Here is a 27,465-nt window from a genome sequence, read left to right as displayed (position 1 = left end):
AATATTTTATTTTATGTGCTGGAATGTGCAGAAAATAGATTTAAATTTTAAACTAATTTATTCAAGTCAGAGAATGTTGCATATAATTAAATTTTTGCTTGATGCATAAAGTTAAAAGGTTAAAACTGATAAAACAAGTTTAAAAAAAGAGACTTTTCCATTTGATTACATTTTGTATGATGGACACATTTACGCAGACCAAGAGACTAGTTGTTGATTGCCTGACAACCATCGGTTGCCAGAGAAAAATGTGTTTTCTCTGACTGATTGGGTGGCAAGTAGTTGTGGGAATTTGCTGACTGTAGAAAGGTGAAATTGGTTGCAAAGAGGTATTTGGTGCTCCACTGAAAACCTCCTTCCAATTGGTTTGGTAATGAGCAATAGTTTGTAATTGGAATTTTTAATTTCTACTTTCAATTACGCAGACTTGTCTGCCGACATGCGCCATCTGCTCCCCAAACAGATGTAAAACTCAAAAGTGTGACACAAACTGGAAACAGAGCTCGTTTGCCTTCAAAGTAAAAGTTGCAGCTTTTGAAACATGTTGATTTTGCAGGTAAGGCAGAAAAGTATCTGCATTTTTTCAACTTTGACTTCCCCTGCCTGGTTTGTTGGCAAGTTAGTTACATCTTAAGTCACACAGACAATTCACCACCTTTATGTAAACTACTGGTTTCCATCTCAATCTGATGTTGACTACAGCAATCACAAGCAGTCTTGATGCCTGCTTAATCATCCAGGTAAGAAAATCCCAGCAAGTTGATTCTTTTCATCTGAACATAACATATTCAGTGAGTAGAAGTCTCTCGTCCAAGTGACTTCTTCGCTCTTTTTCAGTGACTTCACTGAAAAAGACCTGAAGAAGTCACTTGGATGACTGAGTGAATGCTTCAGCCACTGTACTTGCTACACCAAGATGGACAGAATTAATTTTCTGTCACCAGGAGGTTTGTGGTGAAGAACCCTCTTTGTGAGTATTCACCCAGGGACATCCAAGGACCTTCAGCAAACACTCACCGACTAGTCAGAGACAAAATATCTTTCAATAGCAACCAGAGGGTGCAAGGAGTGTGTAACTTAAGCCTTCATTAACAGGCTAAGTAGATTCTTTGGGGTAGGTTTTTTGTTTAAAGTGTTATGAGGTATAAATAACTCGGATTCCAGTGATGTAAATTTCATCTACTGGTTAGCACCTTAAACTATGAAGTTTAAGGTAATTTCTGTGCTAATATATTGAAATGATCCATGATGATACCTTCACTTCATACTTTTAGATGGCTGTGAGGTGGATACCTCCACTGGGGTCCTGACGATCTCAAACCTGGCTCTAAACGACAGCGGCAGCTACACGGCGGAGATTAATGATGAAGTCATGAGCACAACGGAAATCATTGTTATCAGTAAGTGGGAGGAGGAATTCATACTCTAGCTAGCACGGACTAGTTCACCTGATTTTAAGTCAATACCTTGTTGGTTTTCTCCCTTTTCTACCAGCCACTGTCCCTAATCCTACTGTGTCCACATGGTGCCACCCTGAGATGACCTACTGTACTCTCACTTGTGAACCCAACGTGACAGATGACGCCAAACCGATCACCTATTACTGGAGGATAGGTGACATGGTGAAACAGTCTCCAACCAGTCAGTTCAACATCACACAGGTATAAACAGGATCTGATTATTGAATCACATGACAGCTCTGTTGGTTATTTTTGTCATTTTATCCAAACCTAATGAATCCAAAAAAATTTTTTTATCTAAATACTTTCAAGACATTTTATCGCAGCTTTATGTGCATTTGGCCTTTACACAATGTTTAAAGAACCTGTTTGCTTTTCCTTCATTATTTAAAGACCAAAAGTGACTAAAAGTCAAGTAAAAGCTTTAGTATATTACATATACATGTATACTGCATTGTATATGGCAACACTTATAGACCAAAGAAGATAACAGCTTAAATGCTGAATTTTGTACAGTGTATTCAGAAGAGTTCGGACCTCCAGTATACAGCCTTCATTTGAGAAACAAACAGCAGCGATTAAAAAAATAATCATCATCTCATAGTGATCTCTCATAGGGATCCCTTTGTGCTCTAAAAGTGTCTCTTGATGTGTGAAAGGTCCCTTTTTTTGTGAGTGCACAAATAGCTGGAAGCAGAAAGTCCAGCTTAAAAGAGAAATTTGATAACCTGTTATCTCTGATCAGGCTTTTACACTTTATTACAGTTTTCTTAGGCAAAAGAAAACCGTTCTCTGTGGTAAACCTAGCTAATCAACTGTTTTTATCCCCTATTTCCTGTAGACTTAACCACATTAAATGTGTGTTTTCAGTTAGTATTTGCCTGTTTTTGGAGTCTGTATTTGGCTCTTCTTTCTGCAACTCTCATGACAGCACTAATGAAAATTCACAAGGATTACACTGATGTTGGCACATCCAAATCCACACACAAACAAAAAACATGTTACCAAAACAGAATCAGAAACAGAGTGAACTGTCAAATGATTATCTTTAGCTTCATGGAAATTATTTCAATAAGTTGGAGGGAAATCTGGGCATATTCTGGCACCCCTGAGCCCCACTGTAAAAAAAAAAAAATTCAGTCAAATTCAATATATGCTTAAAAAAAGTTAAACAATAAAAAAGAACTCTGTTATTTATTCAAAATGCTGTGTGTGTGCGTGTATTCATTAGCTCCCTTTTTCTTTTCATTTGTAGGAAAACACAGAGTATTTGATAAGCTGTCAGCTGGAAAACCCAGTCAGCCACGAATACAGTGAAAAAATCCTGAATCCACTCTTAATCAGTGAGTTATCAGCTCAACAAATTATATATAAGTAAAATATAAACTTTTATATTACTAAAACAGCAGAGACTGTGGTAGTGTATCTATTAATTACTGATACATTTTCACATGTAAAGACTGGAACAGATTGTTTGTGTAAACTTAATTTAATCTTTTTATATTTTCTTAGGGAATCGAGCTTTACTGAGCTTACCATTTGTATGGATTCTGGTGTTCCTGTTTGGCCTTATTTGTTGTAAATGCTGGTAAGAATCCACACAAGATTACTCTGTGCATGTTTATCAGCATTATTTTATTGTACTGTTTATTTGTTTTTCACTTATTAATTTTATTTAGCTATGATCAGATGGACTTCATTTTATTTTACTTTAGTTTTTTGTGATTCCGCTTTGCTCTGTAACGTACCCCTGCTCTAACTGGTGTCTTTTTCTTCTTGTCCACGTAAAAAGTTGTTGTACCCGCAGGACCCGAAGTCACCACCGCTCCACCACCATCAACACTGTGAGATAGAGCAGTGTTGGATCAAACTGTGACAATGAGGATGAAGAAGAGTTGGTGTTACATAAACCACTGGAGAAAAGCCTTAACTGATCCTGGAAACACAGGAAGTGAATAATGCGGAGGGGTCAGAGGAACAAAAACAAGAACACCCTCAAAACATATGTATATAATTTATACGTAATAAATAATAAATATAAGAATATATAGTCAGAAATATGTACAGATTAGTCACAGAGTGAACTGTCAAATGATTATCTTTAGCTTCATGGAAATTATTTCAATAAGTTGGAGGGAAATCTGGGCATATTCTGGCACCCCTGAGCCCCACTGTAAAAAAACAAAAATTCAGTCAAATTCAATATATGCTTAAAAAAAGTTAAACAATAAAAAGGAACTCTGTTATTTATTCAAAATGCTGTGTGTGTGTGTTTGTGTGTATTCATTAGCTCCCTTTTTCTCTTCATTTGTAGGAAAACACAGAGTATTTGATAAGCTGTCAGCTGGAAAACCCAGTCAGCCATGAATACAGTGAAAAAATCCTGAATCCACTACATTGGGAAAAATCACAGTTTTTTCTTATATATACATATATATACATATATGTGTGTGTGTGTGTGTGTGTGTGTGTGTGTGTGTGTATTACATTTGTTTTTGTTTTTTTACAAATAGCCATAATGTGTTCGACAGTTACATTTTGGATTGCAGAAGCATCAGTCGGATGTTGTAAATCCAGCAGCAAGAAAATACCAAATCTAAGAAAACATTTTTTTTTTCATTACACCCAAAAGGTAGAACACCTTCACATGTAGAGGTTTTGTAAATGAACAACTTTAATAGCCTACATTTTTATAATTCAAATGATTTCTCTAACCCTTGGAATACTTTGACTATTTCACACATTTCATCTGCTGTGAAGTTGGACGATAGTGATATGACCACATCAGGAACGATGAACCGTCATGGTCGACCAAGCCCCTGCATGGGATGTACCAGAAACACTGAAGAAGAGGCTGATATCAACAAATCCTACCAGTGGCTGAATAAGCCAACTTAAAGGAAAGCAGAGACTCTGATCATGGCAGAACAAGAACAGGTCCTAAGCAACCGATCCACAGAGGGAGGAGCCTAGGAGGATGTAAGATGCTAACTTTGAGTGTGTACACTGAGAGACACAACCAAATGGCTAGGATAGTGGACTCACTTTGAAGCTTTGTAACACTTCTCAGGATCAGCTGAAAGCAGGTGATTTCTTAAAAATGGTGACGTGAGTTTCAGCACCTGGTGCTGCAGTGAGAAATACTGCTAGTGGTGCTAAATGCCCAAACACTGATGCACTAATGGGGACCTGCAACACATTTAAGATCTCTTTTATCATTTAAAAAAAAAAATTATAATTCTGAATAAAAACTTTTCCTGTTTCCATGCTCAGCCACATTTTCATATTTCAGAGCTACAGAAGAAGAGGGGAGGTGTTTGTGCCATGTGTATGATATCAGTTGGTTCCTAAACTTTGAGTTCTTCCACCCTGAGCAGGTTATTCTGTGGCACTATTGCAATTAACTTGAATTTCACTGGGAGTTAAGACACATATGGTGACGGTTTAATCATGTTAAGGGTACAAAATGCTGTCTGATCTACTGTTGATCATTACATCCAAAAGGCAGAACACCTTCACATGTAGAGTTTTTGTAAGTAACAACTTTAATACCTTACATTTCTTATAATTCAAATGATTTTTCCAACCCTTGGAATACCTTGAATATTTCAGAAATTTCCTCTTCTGTGAAGTTGATGGTGAACTGGAACACATTAAGACTACTTTTACAGATGTTTATTTTCTTTACACACAAACAACATGGCAGCAGTGTCTCCATGCTCAATGTTCAGACTTTAACTGTAGAAGAAAATAATATACAGACTTACAGATGATTGATGCTAGCATGCCAAAGATCAGACACGTGTGATGTATTCTTTAGGTACAAAAAAAGGGCTTTATTTGGTCTGTGGTAGCCCATATGGAAAAGAAATAGTAAAAACTTATAAAAGAATTGTGGCCTACTTCATATAGTGAATCATATAAGGCTTATATGATTCACTCATGAAAGCGTACACTTTCTCATTACTTTCATATATTGTTGTAGTAAGTATACAAAACATACAAGTTTCATTTATATAATTTTTCAAGGGATCTTATATCTGTTTTCACTCTTGTATGCTTTTCATACAAGTTTCACACAAGACAGATACAAACTTTCTAAGATTTATATATATCTTTTCCATATGGAAGAAAACAGACATTTTGAACCCCTTTTTTCATGTATTTATAGATGTGAATGTGCATAACTTCATTACTTTTCCAAAAGAGCTCAATTGTGATTATCTGCGCTGTTGTTGGAGGCGAGTATCATGTTTGTAAAATCATGAGAACAAAGACAATAAAATTATTGAGATTTATCGGAGCTGTAATGTCATGCTTCTTGTTTAATTGATTTCATGCTTTTATGAGTTACAGGATTGAGGGTAAGGGCTGCAGAATTTATCACATGTAATTCTTCTCTGACTACTGTAGTATGAGTTTTATGATTCTGGTAGTGGCTTTGAAGACGCTGGGTGGTAACTCAGGTGAGTTTTGGATACTCTGTGTGGAAGTTTGATAGATAATTAGAAAAAACAGGACTGGGACAGGTTGGTGTACTTTTCACTCTAAAGTGAAACAGTCCCACTGGTACAAAGTAAAAGTTTCAGGTAAGCAAACAAAAATATAACATGTTTATATATAATGTTTGTATTCATGATTAAAGTCATACTCTGCACTTTTGGCAACCAACCACAACCACGGGACTGGTTGTCATACATACAAAAAATGCTACAGGTACAACAAATGAAGTGACAAATGACATATTCATTGAATATAAACCAGAACCAGAGAGCACTGCATGTTCAACACAGTTTGTGCCTAACTTCACCAAAGAACTATTTTTATTGGTGTGGTGTGTTTGTGTATAAGTGTGTTTTACTCCTCCTTGTCATCAGTCTCATAGTACAGGGTGGGCCATTTATATGGATACACCATAATAAAATGGGAATGGTTGGTGATATTAAAGTCCTGTTTGTGGCACATTAGTATATGTGAGGGGGCAAACTCCTCAAGATGGGTGGTGACCATGGTGGCCATTTAGAAGTCGGCCATCTTGGATACAACTTTTGTTTTTCCAATAGGAAGAGGGCCATGTGACACATCAAACTTATTGGTAATGTCACAAGAAAAACAATGGTGTGCTTGGTTTCAATGTAACTTTATTCTTTCATGAGTTATTTACAAGTTTCTGACCACTTATAAAATGTGTTCAATGTGCTGCCGATTGTGTTGGATTGTCAATGCAACCTTCTTCTCCCACTCTTCACACATTGATAGCAACACCGCAGGAGAAATGCCAGCACAGGCATCCAGTATCCGTAGTTTCAGGTGCTGCACATCTCGTATCTTCACACCATAGACAATTGCCTTCAGATGACCCCAAAGATAAAAGTCTAAGGGGGTCAGATCGGGAGACCATTCAACTGGCCCACGACGACCAATCCACTTTCCAGGAAACTGTTCATCTAGGAATGCTCGGACCGGGCACCCATAACGTGGTGGTGCACCATCTTGCTGGAAAAACTCAGGGAACATGCCAGCTTCAGTGCATAAAGAGGGAAACACATCATCATGTAGCAATTTCAAATATCCAGTGGCCTTGAGGTTTCCATTGATGAAGAATGGACCCACTATCGTTGTACCCCATATACCACACCAAACCATCACTTTTGTTGTTCCAACAGTCTTGGAGGGATCCATCCAATGTGGGTTAGTGTCAGACCAATAGCGGTGGTTTTGTTTGTTAACTTCTCCATTCACATAAAAGTTTGCCTCATCACTGAACAAAATCTTCTGCGTGAACTGAGGGTCCTGTTCCAACTTTTGTTTTGCCCATTCTGCAAATTCTGTGCGCCGATCTGGGTCATCCTCGTTGAGATGCTGCAGTAGCTGGAGTTTATAAGGGTGCCATTTGTGAGTAGCTAATATCCGCCGAAGGGATGTTCGACTAATGGCACTCTCCAGTGACATGCGGCGAGTGCTACGCTGTGGGCTCTTGCTGAATGAAGCTAGGACAGCCACTGATGTTTCTTCATTAGTGACAGTTTTCTTGCGTCCACATTTTGGCAAATCCAACACTGAACCAGTTTCACCAGACTTAGCAAGCAGTTTGCTAACTGTAGCATGGGAGATGGGTGGTCTCGTAGGGTGTCTTGCATTGAAATCTGCTGCAATGACCCGGTTACTGCGTTCACCAGATATCAACACAATTTCGATCTGCTCCTCACATGTTAACCTCTTCGACATGTCAATAGCTGTGAACAAAGAGAAACTTGTAAATAACTCATGAAAGAATAAATTTACGTTGAAACCAAGCACACCATTGTTTTTCTTGTGACATTACCAATAAGTTTAATGTGTCACATGGCCCTCTTCCTATTGGAAAAACAAAAGTTCTATCCAAGATGGCTTCTAAATGACCACCATGGTCACCACCCATCTTGAGGCGTTTGCCCCCTCACATATACTAATGTGCCACAAACAGGACTTTAATATCACCAACCATTCCCATTTTATTATGGTGTATCCATATAAATGGCCCACCCTGTATATGTTTACTATCCAGAATGCTGTGTTAACGTCCTGTAAGCTGTACTGTGCATACTTTTGTTTTGAGTTGCCCGAGGCTTCGCTTGTGCTGCTTTAAGTTTTAAGTATACACAATAACAATAACACTGCCATACAAACAAATGTTCATGAATTGAATTAATTATTTTAATGTGCTGTTAAGCTACAAACCTGATTAAAAATAATGATAGCAATAACATAAAATATTTGGGATGTAACCTACCACTTACAATTGTATTAATATAATTAAAATTAGTGACAACATTGTGAAACACTGAAAGGTTTGAAGCAGCTTCACAAGTTTTCTAACAGTCTGACAGCCAACTCCACAGTGTCCCCTAATGGACACTTTTGCTACCATCACATCTTGGTAACGTAATTCTGTGAAACAACGAGACAAACCAGTGCTGCACAACTGTAAATAAGGCTCCTTATTACAGTAAAGCAACCTATCAGTAATTATGACTGACACATGTTTTGGAGAAATCCATGTGTACAAACAAGGAAAGAAAAAACTCTGAGACTGTTAAAGACAGAAACCTGTGACTGTGGTGAATGGTTCACTTCACTAAGGGAATTCTTGCTGTACTTCGATGGTAATCAGTGTTATGCTGTAAAAGAGGATCTTTCAGTGGTGCAAATTCTTAACAAACCTGTGATTACTCAAATAATGTTGACTTTTGCATACTAACCCAAACCATTTAAATACCAGTTTTCCCAAGTATGTTCACTTAGACTTCAGTGCAAAGTATTGTTCATTTCACTTCATTTACTAGTGATGTAATAAATAAATTCATCACATAAAAGTGCAACGTTGTAAAAGGCTGATGTATTATCAAGATGAATGTTTGTACATTTTTGTTTTGCACATGGAATTCATGTCTATAATTTCATAAATAGTTACAGTGGATCTGCTGCTTGAGCTATTTAGCGTGATCAATAAGTACTGTAAATAGTATAAATTTGCCTTTTCTTATAGAGTAAATTAAATTTGCTGAAATTCCTCCCACAGCTGACTAGAGTCAGTAACACGTAATAGAAATGCTAAAAAATAAAAAAAGGAAATTAAAATAGAGCAGTCAGAGTTTTCAAAGCGTTCTGGGGGAAGCTGCGGACACTGAGTCAGAATGATTCATGCAGTGGTCGGTGTCTACCATGGCAGAAACCCCCAAATGAGAAGTAAAGAGTTCTTTCAAGCTGAAGAAGGAGTCCTATCCAGCTTTTCTGGCCCATAAAACTCTGGAGGTGGGTAACAGACAGCCTCCTGGTAGGAGTCGAGTTTGGCCATGGAACCAGACTCAAGGGTGGTGTTGAAGCAAAGATTCAGGTAGGGAAATCTGCTCAGTGCTGACTTCCAACTCCATGAGTATCGTGCTTCTTAACCTCTCCCTGGAAAGGTTTATGTCAGGGTGCTGGAGATGAGAATCTGACCATTAATCATATCAGATTGAAGAGGAATTGATCAACCTGTTGACCTTTTTTTTTGCACTTCAACATTCTACTACAATTGTCAGGGGATTGTGTGGGGGACGCTCCGAGAGTGGCTTTTTGTTACAGGCGTTTTGATCCCTGATCAACAGTTAGAGCTTGGCTCACAATGGTGGGTGTTGGACCCCCTTTGTCATTGATTCTGGAAGTAATTTCTAGGCACAGCCGAGGGATGGAGCAGATCATGTTTGGTGGTCTCAGGATCTCATCTCTGCTGTTTGCAGATGATGTGATTCTATTCTCTTCATTATCTCCTGCTTTCACTGGGGCGAAGGTTTGTTGCTGATGGCCGGTCGAGCCATGCTTTCACCTATGACCATGAGCTGTGGGTAGTTACCAAAAGAATATGACCACAGATACAAACAGGAGAAGATCTCAGAGTAGAAATCCTTCCAAGCCCTCTCAGTTGGCTTGGAAATGCCTCGGTGTATTTTCAAAAGACTTGGAGGAGGTGGATGAGAAGAGGGAGGTCTGAGCATCTACACTTATACTGCTGCCCCCACAGCCTGAATGTCTACATTGCACAAGACCAAACTGTAAATTAAAGTAATTGTGCATTTAAAGAATTGAATGTGAAACTCTTAATATGTTGATTTTGCAGAGAAAGAAGGCGTCTACAAGAAAGTGGGTGACAAAGTCGTCCTCACACCAGGCTCTGTGCCTGCTTCCATCACCAGGATCAAGTGGACACATGATCAGGATGTTGCTCTGGAGTGGACCAGACAACAACGTTTCACCTCCTGGCACTTCCGAGGTACATTCACTCAAGACTGAAATCCATATACATGCACAGATTACATATTTTTAATGTTTGTATGTAGCGTATTTAGAAAAAAGTCATGACTCTCATTGTAAAACTACAAAGCCTAAAAGTATCCTTAAATCTTTCCTTTAATTTAACCCCTGAAGTTACACCAAACATGAAGGTTTTGGTACTGACGACCTTTAAATAAACGTAAACCTTTGCTCAAATAATATTTTAAGGGACATATTTACGCAAACCAAGAGACTAGTTGTTGACTGCCTGACAACCATCGGTTGCCACATAAAAATGTGTTTTCTCTGACTGATTGGGTGGCAAGTAGTTGTGGGAATTTGCTGACTGTAGAAAGGTGAAATTGGTTGCAAAAGAGGTGTTTGGTGCTCCACTGAAAACCTCCTTGGAACTGGTTTGGTCATTAGCAGCCCCAAGCGGATGTAAAACTCAAAAGTGTGACACAAACTGGAAACAGAGCTCGTTTGCCTTCAAAGTAAATGTTGCAGCTTTTGAAACATGTTAATTTTGCAGGTAAGGCAGAAAAGTACTTGCATTTTTTCAACTTTGACTTCCACTGCGTGGGTAGTTGGCAAGTTATTTACATTTTAAGTCACACAGACAATTCACCACCTTTATGCAAACTATTGGTTTCCACGTCAATCTGATGTTGACTACAGCAATCACAAGCAGTCTTGAAAATCCCAGTAAGTTGATTCTGTCCATCTGAACATAACATATTCAGTGAGTAGAAGTCTCTCGTCCAAGTGACTTCTTCGCTCTTTTTCGGTGACTTCACTGAAAAAGACCTGAAGAAGTCACTTGGATGACTGAGTGAATGCTTCAGCCACTGTACTTGCTACACCAAGATGGACAGAATTAATTTTCTGTCACCAGGAGGTTTGTGGTGAAGAACCCTCTTTGTGAGTATTCACCCAGGGACATCCAGGGACCTTCAGCAAACACTCACCGACTAGTCAGAGACAAAATATCTTTCAATAGCAACCAGAGGGTGCAAGGAGTGTGTAACTTAAGCCTTCATTAACAGGCTAAGTAGATTCTTTGGGGTAGGTTTTTTGTTCAAAGTGTTATGAGGTATAAATAACTCTCGGATTCCAGTGATGTAAATTTCTACTGGTTAGCACCTTAAACTATGAAGTTTAAGGTAATTTCTGTGCTAATATATTGAAATGATCCACGATGATACCTTCACTTCATACTTTTAGATGGCTGTGAGGTGGATACCTCCACTGGGGTCCTGACGATCTCAAACCTGGCTCTAAACGACAGCGGCAGCTACACGGCGGAGATTAATGATGAAGTCATGAGCACAACGGAAATCATTGTTATCAGTAAGTGGGAGGAGGAATTCATACTCTAGCTAGCACGGACTAGTTCACCTGATTTTAAGTCAAATCCTTGTTGGTTTTCTCCCTTTTCTACCAGCCACTGTCCCTAATCCTACTGTGTCCACATGGTGCCACCCTGAGATGACCTACTGTACTCTCACTTGTGAACCCAACGTGACAGATGACGCCAAACCGATCACCTATTACTGGAGGATAGGTGACATGGTGATACAGTGTCCAACCAGTCAGTTCAACATCACACAGGTATAAACAGGATCTGATTATTGAATCACATGACAGCTCTGTTGGTTATTTTTGTCATTTTATCCAAACCTAATGAATCCAAAACTTTTTTAATCTAAATACTTTCAAGACATTTTATCGTAGCTTTATGCGCATTTGGCCTTTACACAATTTATAAAGGACTGTTTGCTTTTTCTTCAGACCAAAAGTGACTGTTATGTATTTTAGCACCATGGGAGCATTTACAGGATATTGTTTTATAGTGATATTATACAGGAAAACTGTTACTCAATAAGGCCCATTTATTAGTTGTTTTTCTCTTTTTCTGTGACCCAAGAATTGATGTGTAAGAATCACAGGCTGGTACCTCAAGGTCGAAAATACCACAGAGATCACTCCCTTACTCCCATCCTCCCTTCCTTATCTCTTAGAAAAGGGCTTGTTAAAGGCCAGGTGGTTTGTTTCAGAATTCACTAATGAAAGAAGTCTTTATTCTATGCCTGGAGTGTATTTCGCTGGGATAATCATAAATTGTAGCTGAACTGATAAACTATACAAAGGATACTTCTTTGCTCAGAGGGCAGGAAGACGCTTCCTTATTTGGTCTGTACCGGTTTGAACTGAGAATCTGCTGACACACGAACCTTTTTCCTCTATATAAACTGTTGTATGACAAATAAACTTTGAGTTAGTTTGGGATGACAATCTAGAACAGTCTCCGCGTCTTCTTGTTCTTCCAAACTGCTCCCGGTACTCCGGCTGGTGCCGTAATTAACCGTTGATCATATTTGACTATTACTTGAGAAAATATCTGACTGTTACTTGAGAATATTCCTTTGAGTTCTATAGGTTATGGACAATCTCTGCTGATAGGTGCCCACGCCTCGGAGGAAACCCGATCCACGGATGACCCGGGACGGAGTTTTCTTTCAGTGACCATCAAGTAAGATCTTCAATTTATTACATATATACTATATTGTATATGGATACACTTATAGACCAAAGAAGATAACAGCTTAAATGCTGAATTTTGTACACTATATTCATCACAGAGAAGAGTTATCCAGATTTTCATACCTCCAGTTTGCAGCCTTCAGTTAAGAAACAAACAGCGATTAAAAAAATAATCATCATCTGATAGTGATCTTTCACTCCGTGCTCTAAAAGTGTCTCTTAATGTGTGAAATGTCCCTTTTTATGTGAGCGCACAAATAGGAAGCAGAAAATCCATCTTAAAAGAGAAATTTGATAACCTGTTATCTCTGATCAGGCTTTTACATTTTGTAACCAGCAAAAGAAAGCCTGTCTGTGTTGAACTTTCTTTGTGGTACACCTAACTGATCAGCTGTTTTTATCCCCTGTGTGTGTCCAACCTGATGAACTCCTCATGAATTTTGTATTTCCTGAAGAATAAACCACATTAAATGTGCATTTTCAGTTAATATTTGCCTGTTTTTGCATTTGGGTCTTACACCGATCTTGGCACGTCCAAATCCATAGACACACACACCCACAAAAAAAACAAAACAAACAAAAAACAAACAAACAATGAGGGTACATGTTTCAAACAAAGAATCAGAAACAGAATAAATTCAGACTATCAAATGATTATGTTTAGCTTCATGGAAATTTATTCAGTAAGTTGGAGGGAAAATAAGTAAAACAACAGAAAGGAGATTTGTTATCTATTTAAATGCTGTGTCTTTATCGGCTCCTTTTTTCTCTTCATTTGTAGGCAAACAGAGAGCGTTTGATAAGCTGTCAGCTGGAAAACCCAGTCAGCTATGAATACAGTGACAAAAATCCTGAATCCACTCAGTGAGTTATCAGCTCAACAAATTATATATGATCAAATATTACCTTTTATATATGTCAAACAACAAAGACTGCGGTAGTGCATCTTTTTTTAACCACTGATACATTTTTACACGTATTTAAAGACTAGAAAACATTGTTCTTTCAAAATTAATTTATAATTTAAAATGTTTTTTAGGGAATCGGGCATTACTGAGTTTACCATTTGTATGGATTCTGGTGTTCCCATTTGGCCTTATTTGTTGTAAATGCTGGTAAGAATCCACAAAAGATTACTCTGTACAAGTTTATCAGCATTATTTTATTATATTGCATTGTTTTCACTTATTAATTTTATTTAGATATAATCTGATAGACTTTTTTCATTTTATTTTACTTTAGTTCTTCTTTGTGATTCATCTTTGCGCTGTAACATATCTCTGCTCTAACTGGTTGTCTTTTTCTTGTTGTCCACCTAAAAAGTTGTCGTACGTGCAGGACCCGAAGACACTGCTCCTCCACCAACACTGTGAGATAGAGCAGTGCTGGATCAAAGTGTAACAATGACGATAAAGAGTTGGTGTTACATAAACAACTGGAGAAAAGTCTGCCTTAACTGATCCTGGAAATACAGGTAGAAAATAATATGGAGGCTTCAGAAGACCGAAAAACACAAAATCCAAAGAAAAATCTATGTATATATTATATGTGATAAATAGTAGTAATAAATAAAAGAATAGTCAGAAATAGAGTCAGAAATATTTCTATCAGGAAAAAAGTAAAGCAGTTTGGGCAAAAAACAAAACAGATTAAAGTCAAAAATTTGTACACTGGGAAAGTTTATTATGGAAAAAATAACTATATATTAGATATGTGTGGTTTTTTTTGTCAGAGTATCAATGTCCATAATGTGTTGTACAGATAAAGTTCCAGAAGCATCATATTTGTAAAATAAGGAGAAAAATGCAATAAAACTTTTCATTATAATTAATATGACATACATTTATTGATCTTCGTTAACATAGTAACATTTTCTTGTTTTTTAATGTTGTGTTATTATTAATCAGTCTGGGGTGCAGTCAGGACTCAACAACTTACTGGGGCAAATACCAAACTGGAGAGGTTTATTCTTCATGTGCGAAGAAAAAAAAATGCATTTCAATACTTTATAAAATTTGTAACACTATAAATAGCCGTGTTTTTCCAGTTTAGCTTTTGCTGGGCCAACAGTGCGTACTTGGATAAACGCATGTTTGCATTTCAGTCGGAAGTTGTAAATTCAGCAGCAAGAAAATACCAAGTGCAAGAAAACAGTCAGTGTTTTTTTTTCCACCAGCTGCACTTTTAACAAATCTGTTTTATTGTTGATCATTACATCGAAAAGGCAGAAAACCTTCACATGTAGCATTTTCTTAAGTAAACAACTTTAATATCCTACATTTTTATAATTTAGATGATTTCTCTAACCCTTGGAATACTTTGAATATTTCACACATTTCCTCTGCTGTGAAGTTTATCAGTACTGATTGCATCAGGAACAACACTAATAGGAGGAAGGCAGAAGAAGAGACTGACACCAACATTTCACTGGTCACTGGGACACATATGGTGACTGTTTGAACATGTTAATGGTACAAAATGCGGTCTGTGATGCACTGATATGTTAGTGAGATGTTTCTGGAGGCTTAAAAAGAAGAAACACTTCATGTGCACTATTTCACTGCAAGTGGATGATAGCCTTTTCCATTGCTATGTTACTGCTGTGGATGGCTAAGCTGGCTTATTTAAATATTATCATTCAGTTAAATATTAAGTATTTGAGTTTTTATTGACAAATCAGTCCAGTGCAGAAAACAATGGGCTGCGTGCTGTTACAAGTTTTTATATGAAAAATGGAGCTTCAAAAGACTTAAGCATTACCTTGCGTTGGACAGACCTACATAACTAGAAAAGTATATTGGACACAGAAAAGAGAAATGTAACTGTACAAAGAGCAAAATTTGTTTAAAGGTTTATATGAAATTTATCTGTATTTTATACTGTTAAACGTTTAATTAATTTTGCTTATGCTCCAAATAAATTCACTTAATAAATTAAACAATTAAATATTGCCCACTGTTTTTGTTCTATGTCCCCATAACAAACACACAAGACCCACCCTGGTAAATGTGGTTCGGAACTGTCAGTGAAATCTGGACTCTCATTCAGGAGGTTAGTAAAGGGAGTAAAGGGAGGTTCCCTATAAGGAAGAAGGGAATGTCCCTTTGCTTACGTCACGGCTGTACGTGAAACTTTCACTTTCAGTTTGCGTTCACTCGCTGCCAGTGGCGCAGTTAATACGTAGTGATTAGTTTTTCTCCGCTTATCCTGGTATTGTTACTTGTATTATCAACCTTCTCTGTTGTTGTCCGGGTCGGTTTTTACTCTTTTAAGAAGATGTTTCTGTCGAGGCTCTGGATTCTGATCTCTCTCGCGATTGGAGCCGCCTCAGGTAAGTTGTCTCTAAAGTTTTCTAAAGGCATGTTATACTTTAAATATAGCCTCCCATTGAAGGCGTGTATTTTATACAAATATAACCTATAATCTCATATTTCAAGGTTTTACATGCATATAAGTAACAGTGATTTTTTTGTAAGAGGTGTATGGCAGCCATTTCTTTTTTGCTTACCATTTTGCCCTCAGCCTCCCCTCCCCGCCGTCAGAGCGGCCATTTCCAAGTCACATTTAAGCCAATGAATGCAAAATACTGCAAAACAACAGCACTATAAAATCTCTAAAAAGTAGCTCACACTGGTGGTTAATTTCATAACTTCATCGATTGTTATGTCAATTTCATAAATGTTTTAATGTTTAACTTTTAATCAAAAGTTTTGTTGATGAAGCTTAAAGGCAAACATCAAGTGCAGCACACAGAGGGAAACTTGTATTTGAATAAAACATTTACAAGATTAAAAATTGTAACATGAAAAGTTTTTTTCATTCATACAATTAAATTTGAGAAATCAAGTTGATCTTGGTTTCATTTTGCAGTCACCTATGAGAAACTGGGGGGTGAAGCTCTCCTAAAACCAGGCACAGTGTCTGGTACCATCACCAGCATCACCTGGAAACACGGCCCAGACATTGCTGTGGAGTGGTATGGAAAGGAAACATTCATGTACCGGGAGTTCAAAGGTACACTCACTCAAGACTTACCAGAAGATAGATACAGATCATGTAGAGCTATGAAAAAGTATTTGCCACCTTCCTGATCTCTTAGTTTTTGTCACAGGTGTCAGATTTAATATTACGCAAAGATAATCCGGATAAAAACAAAATGCAATTTTTAAATGATGATTGTACACTGATGCTGTCATGCTGCCACTTTAAAAAAAATCTTCTGTTTCACCCTCATTCAGTGTTTTTGGTACATTGAAAGGAAAAGATTTAAACAAATTTAAAGAAGAAAAGGAGCAAAAACCAAAAGCATAACTTAAAGTGTTCTTTGTTTAGTTTTGTCATTCAATTTTACCCCTGAGCTATAAAAGGCTGATGGGATGTTGTCATCCCCCTGCCAGGTGGGTGGGCAGGCCATGTGGTTACCTAAGTTTGTGAATGCAATAACTCGAGAACAAAGTGATTTAGGACTTTCACATTGATATCATAGGTGTATGACGAGTTCCAATCTCAGCTTCTCTGAATTCAAGGTCAGAGGTCAGGTTTTCTGAAACTCTCGTGAATGTGATTATTCAAGAAGAAAGACACATAGGGAGGTTAAGAGGTAATCGTGGCAGACGCCAGTATTTTTTCAGATTAAGATTAATGACATAAGGAATTCTGTCAATTTATTCCTGTTATTCATGTGTTTAATTAATATGTTAACTAACTGAAGCAAATGCGAAAGTTTTAGTGACATTTATAAATAAGTAAGAAAGGTACAAATAAAACATTATCCCATCAAATATAATAACATGATATGAATATTTGTTTTCTTTATGTATATCTTAACATGCCCTTACACTGTGAGAAATTGTGTAACCATCATGCTTTTAGATCGGTGTAAGCTTGATTTTAACACTGGAGCGCTGACCCTCTCAAACCTGACTGTAAAGGACAGCGGCATCTACACAGCAGAGATCAACAACAAAGTCATGAGCCCGACTGAAATCACAGTTATCTGTAAGTGGAGGAATTTGGACTGAAGTTTGCTTTGCATCATTTGTTTTTCACATGATTTTAAATAAAGAGCTTGTTTGTTTGCTCCCTTTTTCTATCAGCTGCTGTCCCCAAACCAGCAGTCTCCACACAGTGCAACTCTGAGGAGACCAGGTGCACTTTCACCTGTGAAGCCAACGTCACAGTTGCTGAACCAGTCACCTATTCGTGGATGGTCGATGACGAGAAGATAGACGAGTCAAGCAGAAGTCTTGAAAAAGAAAAGGTACAGACAGGATCTACTTGTTCACATAAGTCAGTTGCTTATTTTATTTTATTTTATTTTATGGACAGTTTTCTACCTAAAACACAGTGTGACAGTCAGGAAGTCAAAAACTGATGGACCTGTGATATTAGTTAGCCAGACAGCAACAAACTATATAGTGGATCTGACCCAAGTCTATTTTTTATTGCATTAATAAAACAGTTTACTATAGTTTATAACTATTTCATATGGTTACTTACATACTTTTATTTTGGATTTTCTGTAAATGGAGTTAAACTTTATCAGGGTGTATTTTGGCATCTTTGAATCGGTCTCTGGTGCTGTTGATGTTAATCTGTTGATTCTCTACAAACGCAAACATGTCTCGAATCTGTGTAAAATACAACAAATGTGTTTTTATTTATGAGCTTCTTTATCTTCTTTTAAATTCTAGGATGATCCAGAGATGGTTGGAAAACCAATCAGCTGTCAGCTGAAAAACCCAGTCAGCAGTGAACGCAGTGATGATGTCATCCCATTCACAAACAGTGAGTCATCACACCAACACACATCTTCATATTTATTGATAGTAACAGATTGATTATAGTTGTTTTGAAATTTTTCATTTAAAGATTAGGGTGTATCATTCCTGTAAACATTTGTAGTTTTATTCACTCTTTCTTTCATTTCCTTGTAGGTATTTGGTCGGGTGTGATCATAGGAGTGATTGTAGGGATCGTGATTGTGATTGTGATTATTGTGGTAGTTGTGTTACTCATCAGGCGCTGGCGCAGATGTGGAAGCAAAACTTTAAATGAAGGTAAGACTCCACAAAGCATGATCATGATTTTATTACATTTCACAGTTTTCTTTCATAGTTTTACTTTTTAATGTTCAGGTTTCAACTTCTTGAGATCCTTTAGTTTAATCTTTTATTTAATGTGATTATTTTCTGTTGAGCTTCATTCCTTTGTGCAGTTTTTGCATGTATGAGCTGTTTTATTCTGACATATTGGCTTATACTTTATTTTTTTCTACTTTATTTAATCTGTTATACATAGTTTGTTATCTGCAGTCCAGTCAGTGTTTTGCCTGCTTCACCAACAGGAGTTCTCAAACTTCTGGAATGAAATGTAACTTATTAACTCCATTGATTCAATTCAATTCAATTCAATTTTATTTATATAGCGCCAAATCACAACATAAGTCGCCTCAAGGCGCTTATTGATGTGGTCTGTCTGTGTAACACTGACTCTAAAGAGAAAATGCCAGTTATTGCTTTTTGGTTTTGATTCCTAAAAAGGATGAAAGGCTTCTAAGTAAGTTGACTTTTGAACTATGGAAACAATATATAGACAGTCAGCTACAGTTTCTCTGTCCATGTGTGCTTCTTTATTTCAGAAATGTCAGATTTTATTTCTAATGTCTTTTAAACTGCAGCCAGTGATTTTTATAGAGCTAATGCATAAGTAAACTCCTGCAGCAACAATACAAAGAGTCTAAAAGTAATATTCCTGAATCAGCTGGTGATACAAATAACTGAAGCTTTACTAGTGATTAAATGCATTACAGATTAATGTTTCACTTCTTTTTTCTTAAATTCTTAGATTGAATCTTTGCTCTGTAAGAGGTTATAAAATTGTCACGTGCTCATGTCATGTAATAGAAATGCAGCAAATATTTTCAAAAGCGGAAACAAGAGGAAAATGAATTTTCAGCTTTTATCTTGACTGACTTTATCTTTGACTCCATAAAAATATCCTGTTGTATTAAAGAAGCAAACGAGACAAACCTGCACTACAGAGAGTGTGAAAAACCTGTGACTCATGATTCATTCCTCATAACGAGAACAGTTTCAGAGTTCACCAGAATCTGTTGAGGTCACCTTCTCTTTACAATTTCCTCTGTACCAGTCATCAAGTCAGATCTGTAGGTTCATTGTTAATATAATCATGTAGTTGCTGTCACTATTTGACTTTTAATAGTGCAAATTTGGCAAAATGCAAACAAGCATAAGGTCTGTTAATGCCTGCATTTGGCAACTTGTGCCTTCAGCTTTCCAGCCTTAAAAATATTTCCAGAATGTATTTGTTAGTAACACAAAGTCACACTTTTGAAATCCCATAAAGATGTAAGTTTCACATAACCACATATATACATATGAAAACCTAAACATTAAAGCAAAGAGAAACTGCCAGTCGTAGTCAGTCATGATCACTAATGAGAAGCCCCATTTATTCAAGATTTCAGTGAGCATTTGTGTATATTTGAGCCTGTATGGAGTAGTCAAAATGAATGAAAAACTTGTTTGTTTTTGAAGTATTTTATAAGGAGTGAACATTAAGCATTGTGCTCTCGCTGTTTCTAACAGTGGAATATAAGGAGCAGAATTCCCCACAAACCAGAAATAATGGTGAGTAAAACATAAATCACAAATACATAATCAACAGATTTCTTTCTGCCTTCTTTTTCTTAAAGGTCAAAAAGTCTGTTGACCTTTATAAAGACTCTAGGGCCATTGTCCATTTGTAGTGCTTAGAGGAGGAGGAGTTAGGAGTCCTCCTGCTTGGTGAAAGTGATTCAATGGTCCTTCACAGGAACACAACATGACTCACATGTTTATGTAGGATATGTTGTAAAGCACGAAGCTGCACCCACAGATACTTAAAAGCAGTCAGCAGAACATGTGCTGTGATTCTGACTGTTTTTAATCATTTCAATCATCTTTTTTGTCATTTGACAGGAGTACAACAAAGTAGTTCAGAGATCATAAATGAACCAGCCCAAGAAACAGAGTTCAGAGCTCTCAGCAATGAACCAGGTGAGTAAACTGTAGTGTCTCAGCTTTCATACTCGTTATTTTCCAGGTTTTTCAGTGAGTTAACGCACACGTCTTTGTGTTTCATAAGTGTGTATTGAAACTTATGACAAATAATTTTAGGGCAGTTTATTCAGTTTGTTCAGGAAAAACCCACACTGGAGATCTCCAAAACTCTCAAAACTTCATGTATCAAATATGATATGACGGTCTTACAGGGTTAATGACTCTTTTCTCCTGGGTGGAATGATTGTACAGCAGACGTCTTTAATGACTTTAAAAACAAGAATCATGTGCACACGTTTGAATTTCTTTAGGATTTTCTCTAATCCACTCAGGATCAGCAGCACACATACACCCACTGATATTTGGGTAAATGTCTTTTAGCATGTGGCACCTCAGCCAGATGCTTTTGGTAGTCATCGCCAAGGTTGTGGTGTAATTCTGTCTAATATGTGACCGCTCTTCGTGGCAGAACTGGTATATTTTCGATAAAGTTGAGGTCGAGGCTTTGGGAAAGTTTCCCACTGTCCTGAATATTGGTCAGTCCAACGAGTGCTGTCCAAAACATGCTCTTTATGCTGCAAAGAGAAACTGCCAGTCGTAGTCAGTCACAATCATTAATGAGAGACTAATGGACAGTGTAGCAACTTTAGCATCACTTATTTAAAAAGTGAATGCACATTTATATATTTGATCCTGTGTGGATTAGAGAAAATGTAAACTAAAATGTTTGTTTGTTTTTTTCCTGAAATATTTTATCAACCAGGAGCAGAATTTGTGAGAACATGTGTTGTGATTCTGACTGTTTTTAATCATTTCAGTCATCTTTTTATTCATTTCACAGAAATGGCACAACGTTCAGACTCCCCACATGAATCCGGACCAGCCCAAACACCTGCAGAGCTCAGAGCTCTCAGCAATGAACCAGGTGAGTAAACTGTAGTGTCTCAGCTTTCATGCTCGTTATTTTCCAGGTTTTTTCAGTTGGGTGTAACAAAAGTGAAGATGTGTTTGGATCCTATGTTGCATTTATTAAGGTAGCTATTTCAAAAGTGTGTTGATTTACAATGAATATTGTTTTTAATATTCATTGTACTTAACAATTTTACATAGAAATGAATTTATTTATTTTAATTTTAAAGTCTCGTCTTTTTAAATATGACCTAAACTTATCGGCCAAACCTGTGATGCTTTATTAGGTACATATCTGGCCACTTTGGTAGATATACCACTGGCCACTTTATTAAGTAGATCAGTAGCCACTTAATTAGGTGTTGCAGTAGCCAACAACTCAACAGATGAGCCAGGATGGTCATGACATACACTTCTGTTATTTTCCTACAGAGAAGGAGAGTTTGCTTCCTAAAGACACCAATGGAACTGGTGAGTACAATCTGAAGTTTTCCTGAGCACTAGGATCAGACACCATGTTCCTCTGTGGTTACTTATATTTGGGTAAATGTGTTTTAGCATGTTGCATATCGGCCAGATGCTGGTTTAGATGCAGATGTGGTATAATTCTGTCTAATATGTGACAGCTCTCCTTGGCAGAACTGGTAGATTTTCAAAAAAGTTTAGGTGGAGGCTTTGGGAGATGTTAATCGACAGTCTAGTAACTTTAGCACCACTTAGGAAAAAATAATGAATGTGCGTATGTACTTGACCCAGTGGGGATTGGAGAAAGTCTCAAATAAAATGTTTGGTTGTTTACTTTTTTCCTGAATTATTTAGTCAAAACTGAGCATAATTTGTGTGTTCAATGCATTTTTTAACGGTCAGCAGAATGAGACAACAGAAACCGGTAATGAGGATGTTGAGTCCTATAAATTACAAATACAGAATCGACAGTCAAATCTGAGTTCTTTGTTAAGAAGAAGTTTGCTGACCTTCATAAAGACTCCAGGGTCACTGTCCATTTGTAGTGCTTGCTTTGTCCAAGAATGACGGACATGCTTCATTTGTGAATATGTGGCGGTTGTTATGCTTGTGACTGCACATTAAGCCTACCAAACTGATGCACTGATTTTACCCGCAGTTAGGTAGCTTCCTTCTGCTGGCTCAAAGTGATTCAGTGGTCCCTCACAAGAACACAACGTGGTTCACATATTTGTGTAGGATATGTTGTAAAGCACGAAGCTGCACCCACAGATAGCTAAAAGCAGTGTGTCAGAGGAATCATTGTGGTGAAACCTTTTTCCTCATTTAACAGACACGTCTGAAGAAGGGACACCCGGACTGGAGGAACATCCAGAGGACTAAAGCTGAGGACCAGAGGATCGTCCCCTTTGACAGTGACTTTTGCACAAAAATGACTTATGAGATAGTTACAAAGTGCACACTGTTCGAGAAGGGAACACAAACGTTACTGCATACTTGAAATTTACTGTGTCACTAAACAAACTTATTATTGTTCCTTTCTATTTCTTTCTATGATATTTTGGACCATAAGTTATGAGTTTAGGTGTTTCTTAGCTCAGGTCTTGTTGAGCGGACATTATGATGCTCACGCTTATGCTTCCACAAGTGTCTGTCTTTGAGTCAGAAATCCAGCAGTACTGGCATTTGAATGTTTCCTGCTGGACTTTTAGCACATCTTATTCATGGCAGCTGACTTCTTCGCTATGCAACAACTTTTTTACCCTCATGGAGCACTTAAGATGTGGCTGTATCACAGGGGGTAGAGCAGATCATCTACTAGCTGGAAGTTGGTAGTTTCATCCCTGCCTGCTCCAGTCTGCAAGTCTAATTCTTATTGGGCAAGACAATGAAGCTTGCTGTGCTATCCAATGTGTTCAGAGTGAGTGTGCGTGAATGTTAGACAGAAAGCATTTGGGTAGAAATAAGTGGTATGAATGAGACATGTTTAAAACCCTTTGAGTGCTCATGTAGAGTAGAAGAGCCCTGTTTACCATAGTAACTTGGGACAGGTTTAGTTTTAATTGTAATTGGACTCATGAAAGAAGCCTGAACACGGGGGATACATGTAAGAAGAGGTTAGCAGCAGTGTGACCTCCAGAAGCATCTGTGATGTTTCGAAACTTGAAGTGAAAATGGGAGTTAAAGATTTGAGGAGACAAACTAAAAGCAGTGTTAGTGAGTGACAGATGAAGGAGTTGGGTACATTACAGGGGTGTCAAGCTCTTTGTACTGTAGTTCACATACAGTTCTGCTTAGAGTGAGCAGATCCCAAAATTAATTTTGGTTATTTCTCCTCTTTTTGTTTTGAATAAATTATGATAAACACTGTAGTTTTGACAGAACACAGAGTATATGCTTCATTTTCTCAGAGATAGTATCATCATGTTAAAAAAAGTTAAACTGTATGACTTCGAAACCACTGTCTCGAGATGTGGGACGGAGGAGAAAGAATAAAGATGTGATGCAGTCCCAGTTAAGGAGGGACATCTGGTACCACTACTTTAGCAGGTTTCACTGCATTATAAGGTTTTTCCTTCTTCAAGTATGATGAAGTATATTCTGCAAGACGTTCACCTGAGCCAGAGCTAAGATATTAGAAAAGCTAAAACTGTACATTTGAGTGAAAAATACATCAAAGTTTGAATGCATTTCCCTCCTCTGTGCAGTAGGCTGCCTCTTTCATCAGCCTGGCATTAACATACTGAGAAATGTGACTAATTATTGTCTTGTCTGCAGCGTTCACACTTTAGAAAACCTTCAAGTGAGCTGATTCTTGTCCTGGCCTGTTGTGGCTTGTTTGACACCCCTGCAGTAGAGGGTTAGCAAAACACAGCCTGAAATGTCCTTTCATTTCTATTATGAGATATAGGAAATTAAAAAAAAAAATCCTTAGCTTTATTTTTGTTATTTCAGTATTGTACCAAAAAGGGATTTTAGTGTCTGGTGCTACACTGAAGGCGACTGTTAGTGGTGCAAAATGCTTCATCGCACTGATGCTACCTGGAATGCACTGTCAAAATATGCTTTAATTTCAGTGTCACCCACACACCAACTGTGACTGTTTGAACTCATTAATAATACAAAAAGCTGCCTGTAAATTTTTCATACACTAGAGATACTGTGCCGATGTCTCCACGCTCAATCTTCCAGAAAGACTTACAGATGATTAATGTAAAATGTCAAAAATCTGACCCATGATACGTTTTTAATAATTTATATTACGTATTTATGAATGTTACGCTGCTTCGGATTTACATGGGTTACACGGATGGAGGGACACCACACACACAGCTGTTCCATCCATCCATCTTTTCTCTTCAACTTATCCAGTTCAGGGTCGTGTGTGTGTGTGTGTGTGTCTAATAATGGATAGTTTGCTTTAATAAAAATCTTTAGCTTAGATAATCATATGAATTTGTATCATGTGTTTAAAAAAGCCTCTGGTTGCACATTGATGGTTTTAAAGAATGTGGTTATCTGTGTACATATGTTTATACTGTTTATATGTGATTTCTATTTATTATTTACATTGCTGAAAATTTAGATGTAATGAAATATGGTGTTAGCATTACTGCAAACACTAAAGTGCCTCTTTCTGTTTGACACCTTTTATCTGTATGCATCCTTTTAATTTGAGCTTTTTAAACCCCAAACATCAACTCATGGGTCCATTCTAAGTGTTTACACATTGCTCTAATGTCCAACACATTTACTGCCATGAGAGAGCAATCTGGTCTCAGGTGCAGTGCAAATGGTGTGTGACAAGTGATTAATTTTATTTTAACTTGTCAAAACAATACATTTCTTATGTCAAAGTAAGAGATTGAACTTGTGTTTCAATGAAGTGATTTACTCTGCATTTTCATGCCATACAAACATGTTGGGAAATTGTTCTTACGACTCTGATATTTTCCTGTGTTTTAAAGTGCATCCCACCCAGCACATCAGCTGTTACCCTCAGGAAAGCAGTAGCAGACAATAAAAGCCTGTGTGGAAAACATCCCAGTAGTCCAGCTTCCTCACTTTTCCCCCCAGAAACCCTCCAGTAATGGTAGAGTAATGTAGTGGAAGAAGTACTCTTAATTATGGAGTTTTTAAGTAATAAATTCAGGGTGGTTCTAGGATCGAGACATGCAATTAATAATGCTTGCAAACATATCCAGTCCTTCTCACCTTTATAAGCCACAGTTCAACTGGGTTCACATTTTAATGTTAACTTTGAAAGCAGCCTAACTATTTGGATGACCTATTGTAGTTGCTAATTAATGAATATGTTCTATTTATAACATGAAATCATCATCAGTGAATGTGAGCGAAACAGAAGCTGCAAGCTACTTTAACTTTGTGTCCATTCTTACCTCTTTCTGTTTGCTCTTTCCTTATCTTCATTCTTCTTGTTTGTGCTGTCGCCAAAAGGTAAATGTAACAGAGAAACAGTATTTACAGCCTAATAACCCTCTACAGTTCGCATACCGCCACAACAGGTCCACTGATGATGCCATAGCCCTGACACTACACACTGCCCTGTCACACCTGGAGAAGAGAGACACGTATGTGAGAATGCTGTTTGTAGATTACAGCTCAGCATTCAATACCATCGTTCCCTCGAAGCTGGACAGGAAACTGCAGGATCTAGGACTGAGCAGCTCCCTCTGCAGCTGGATCCTTAGTTTCCTGTCTGACAGACGCCAGGTGGTCAGACTGGGCAGCATCACCTCATCCCCCATCACACCGAACACTGGTGCTCCACAGGGGTGTGTACTGAGCCCTCTCCTGTACTCACTCTACACCTACGACTGCACAGCCACTAACAACTCCAACATCATTGTGAAGTTTGCGGACGACACTACAGTGGTGGGTCTTATCACCAACGGTGATGAGACGGCTTACAGGGAGGAGGTCAGCGCCCTGACCCACTGGTGTCAAGACAACCATCTCACCCTCAACGTCGCAAAGACAAAGGAGTTGATAGTGGACTTCCGGAGGTGCAGAGAAGTACACACCCCCATCACCATCAACGGCGCTGCTGTGGAGAGAGTGAGCAGCTTCTGGTTCCTTGGTGTACATCTGGCTGAGGATCTTACGTGGTCAGTACACACAAACAAAACAGTGAAGAAGGCGCAGCAGCGCCTCTTCTTTCTCAGGAGACTGAAAAGATTCGGCATGAGCCCCCGCATCCTCAGGACCTTCTATCACTGTGCCATTGAGAGCATCCTCACTGGATGCATCACCACCTGGTATGGCAACAGCACCGCCTACAACTGCAAAGCTCTCCAGCGAGTAGTGCGGTGCTCTGAACGGATAATTGGAGGTGAGCTTCCCTCCCTCCAAGACATCTACAGGAAGCGGTGCCTGAGGAAAGCGGGGAGGATCATCAAGGACTCCAGTCACCCCAGCCATAAACTGTTCAGACTGCTTCCATCAGGAAGGAGGTTCTGCAGCATCCGGTCCCGTACCAGCAGACTGAGAGACAGCTTTTTCCATCAGGCCATCAGACTGCTGAACACGTCATAGACACCTCAGCTTCACTACTGGAACTTCAACATTATGCACTCCACACTGTATATAAATGCCACTTGTTTTGCACATATTCAACTCTGTATATTTTATATATTTTATTATTATTATTATTATTTTTTTTTTTTTTTTTTTTTTTTTTTTTTACTATTTAATTTGTAAAAATGTGTATA

The 27,465-nt window shown here is 37.9% G+C and overlaps 3 protein-coding genes across 4 annotated transcripts; all 3 read left to right on the top strand.

The window, feature by feature from the left end:
- The first annotated feature begins 1,145 nt into the window (after positions 1-1,145).
- On the top strand, positions 1,146-3,611 carry LOC143415197 (uncharacterized). The gene is made up of 5 exons (XM_076880752.1): positions 1,146-1,400; positions 1,495-1,661; positions 2,716-2,803; positions 2,973-3,048; positions 3,253-3,611. The coding sequence occupies exons 1-5, from the start codon at positions 1,373-1,375 to the stop codon at positions 3,311-3,313; spliced, it is 420 nt and encodes a 139-aa protein (XP_076736867.1). The 5' UTR covers positions 1,146-1,372; the 3' UTR covers positions 3,314-3,611.
- A 2,263-nt stretch (positions 3,612-5,874) lies between these two features.
- Positions 5,875-11,870, top strand: LOC143415126 (uncharacterized). The gene is made up of 4 exons (XM_076880569.1): positions 5,875-5,926; positions 10,099-10,251; positions 11,478-11,603; positions 11,698-11,870. The coding sequence occupies exons 1-4, from the start codon at positions 5,875-5,877 to the stop codon at positions 11,868-11,870; spliced, it is 504 nt and encodes a 167-aa protein (XP_076736684.1).
- A 4,082-nt stretch (positions 11,871-15,952) lies between these two features.
- On the top strand, positions 15,953-25,775 carry LOC143415066 (uncharacterized). Of its 2 annotated transcripts, XM_076880416.1 has the most exons (11): positions 15,953-16,128; positions 16,668-16,811; positions 17,670-17,795; positions 17,894-18,057; positions 18,491-18,584; positions 18,734-18,856; positions 20,408-20,449; positions 20,780-20,857; positions 21,702-21,785; positions 22,202-22,240; positions 23,067-25,775. In XM_076880416.1, the coding sequence occupies exons 1-11, from the start codon at positions 16,074-16,076 to the stop codon at positions 23,114-23,116; spliced, it is 999 nt and encodes a 332-aa protein (XP_076736531.1). In that variant the 5' UTR covers positions 15,953-16,073; the 3' UTR covers positions 23,117-25,775. The 2 variants fall into 2 exon arrangements, with proteins under 2 accessions (XP_076736531.1, XP_076736533.1); XM_076880418.1 differs by lacking the exon at positions 16,668-16,811.
- Positions 25,776-27,465: the final 1,690 nt, after the last annotated feature.

This window comes from Maylandia zebra, linkage group LG23, assembly GCF_041146795.1.
Source record: "Maylandia zebra isolate NMK-2024a linkage group LG23, Mzebra_GT3a, whole genome shotgun sequence".
In the NCBI taxonomy this organism is placed as follows: domain Eukaryota; kingdom Metazoa; phylum Chordata; class Actinopteri; order Cichliformes; family Cichlidae; genus Maylandia; species Maylandia zebra.
This window is presented reverse-complemented; position numbering and strand designations above follow the sequence as displayed.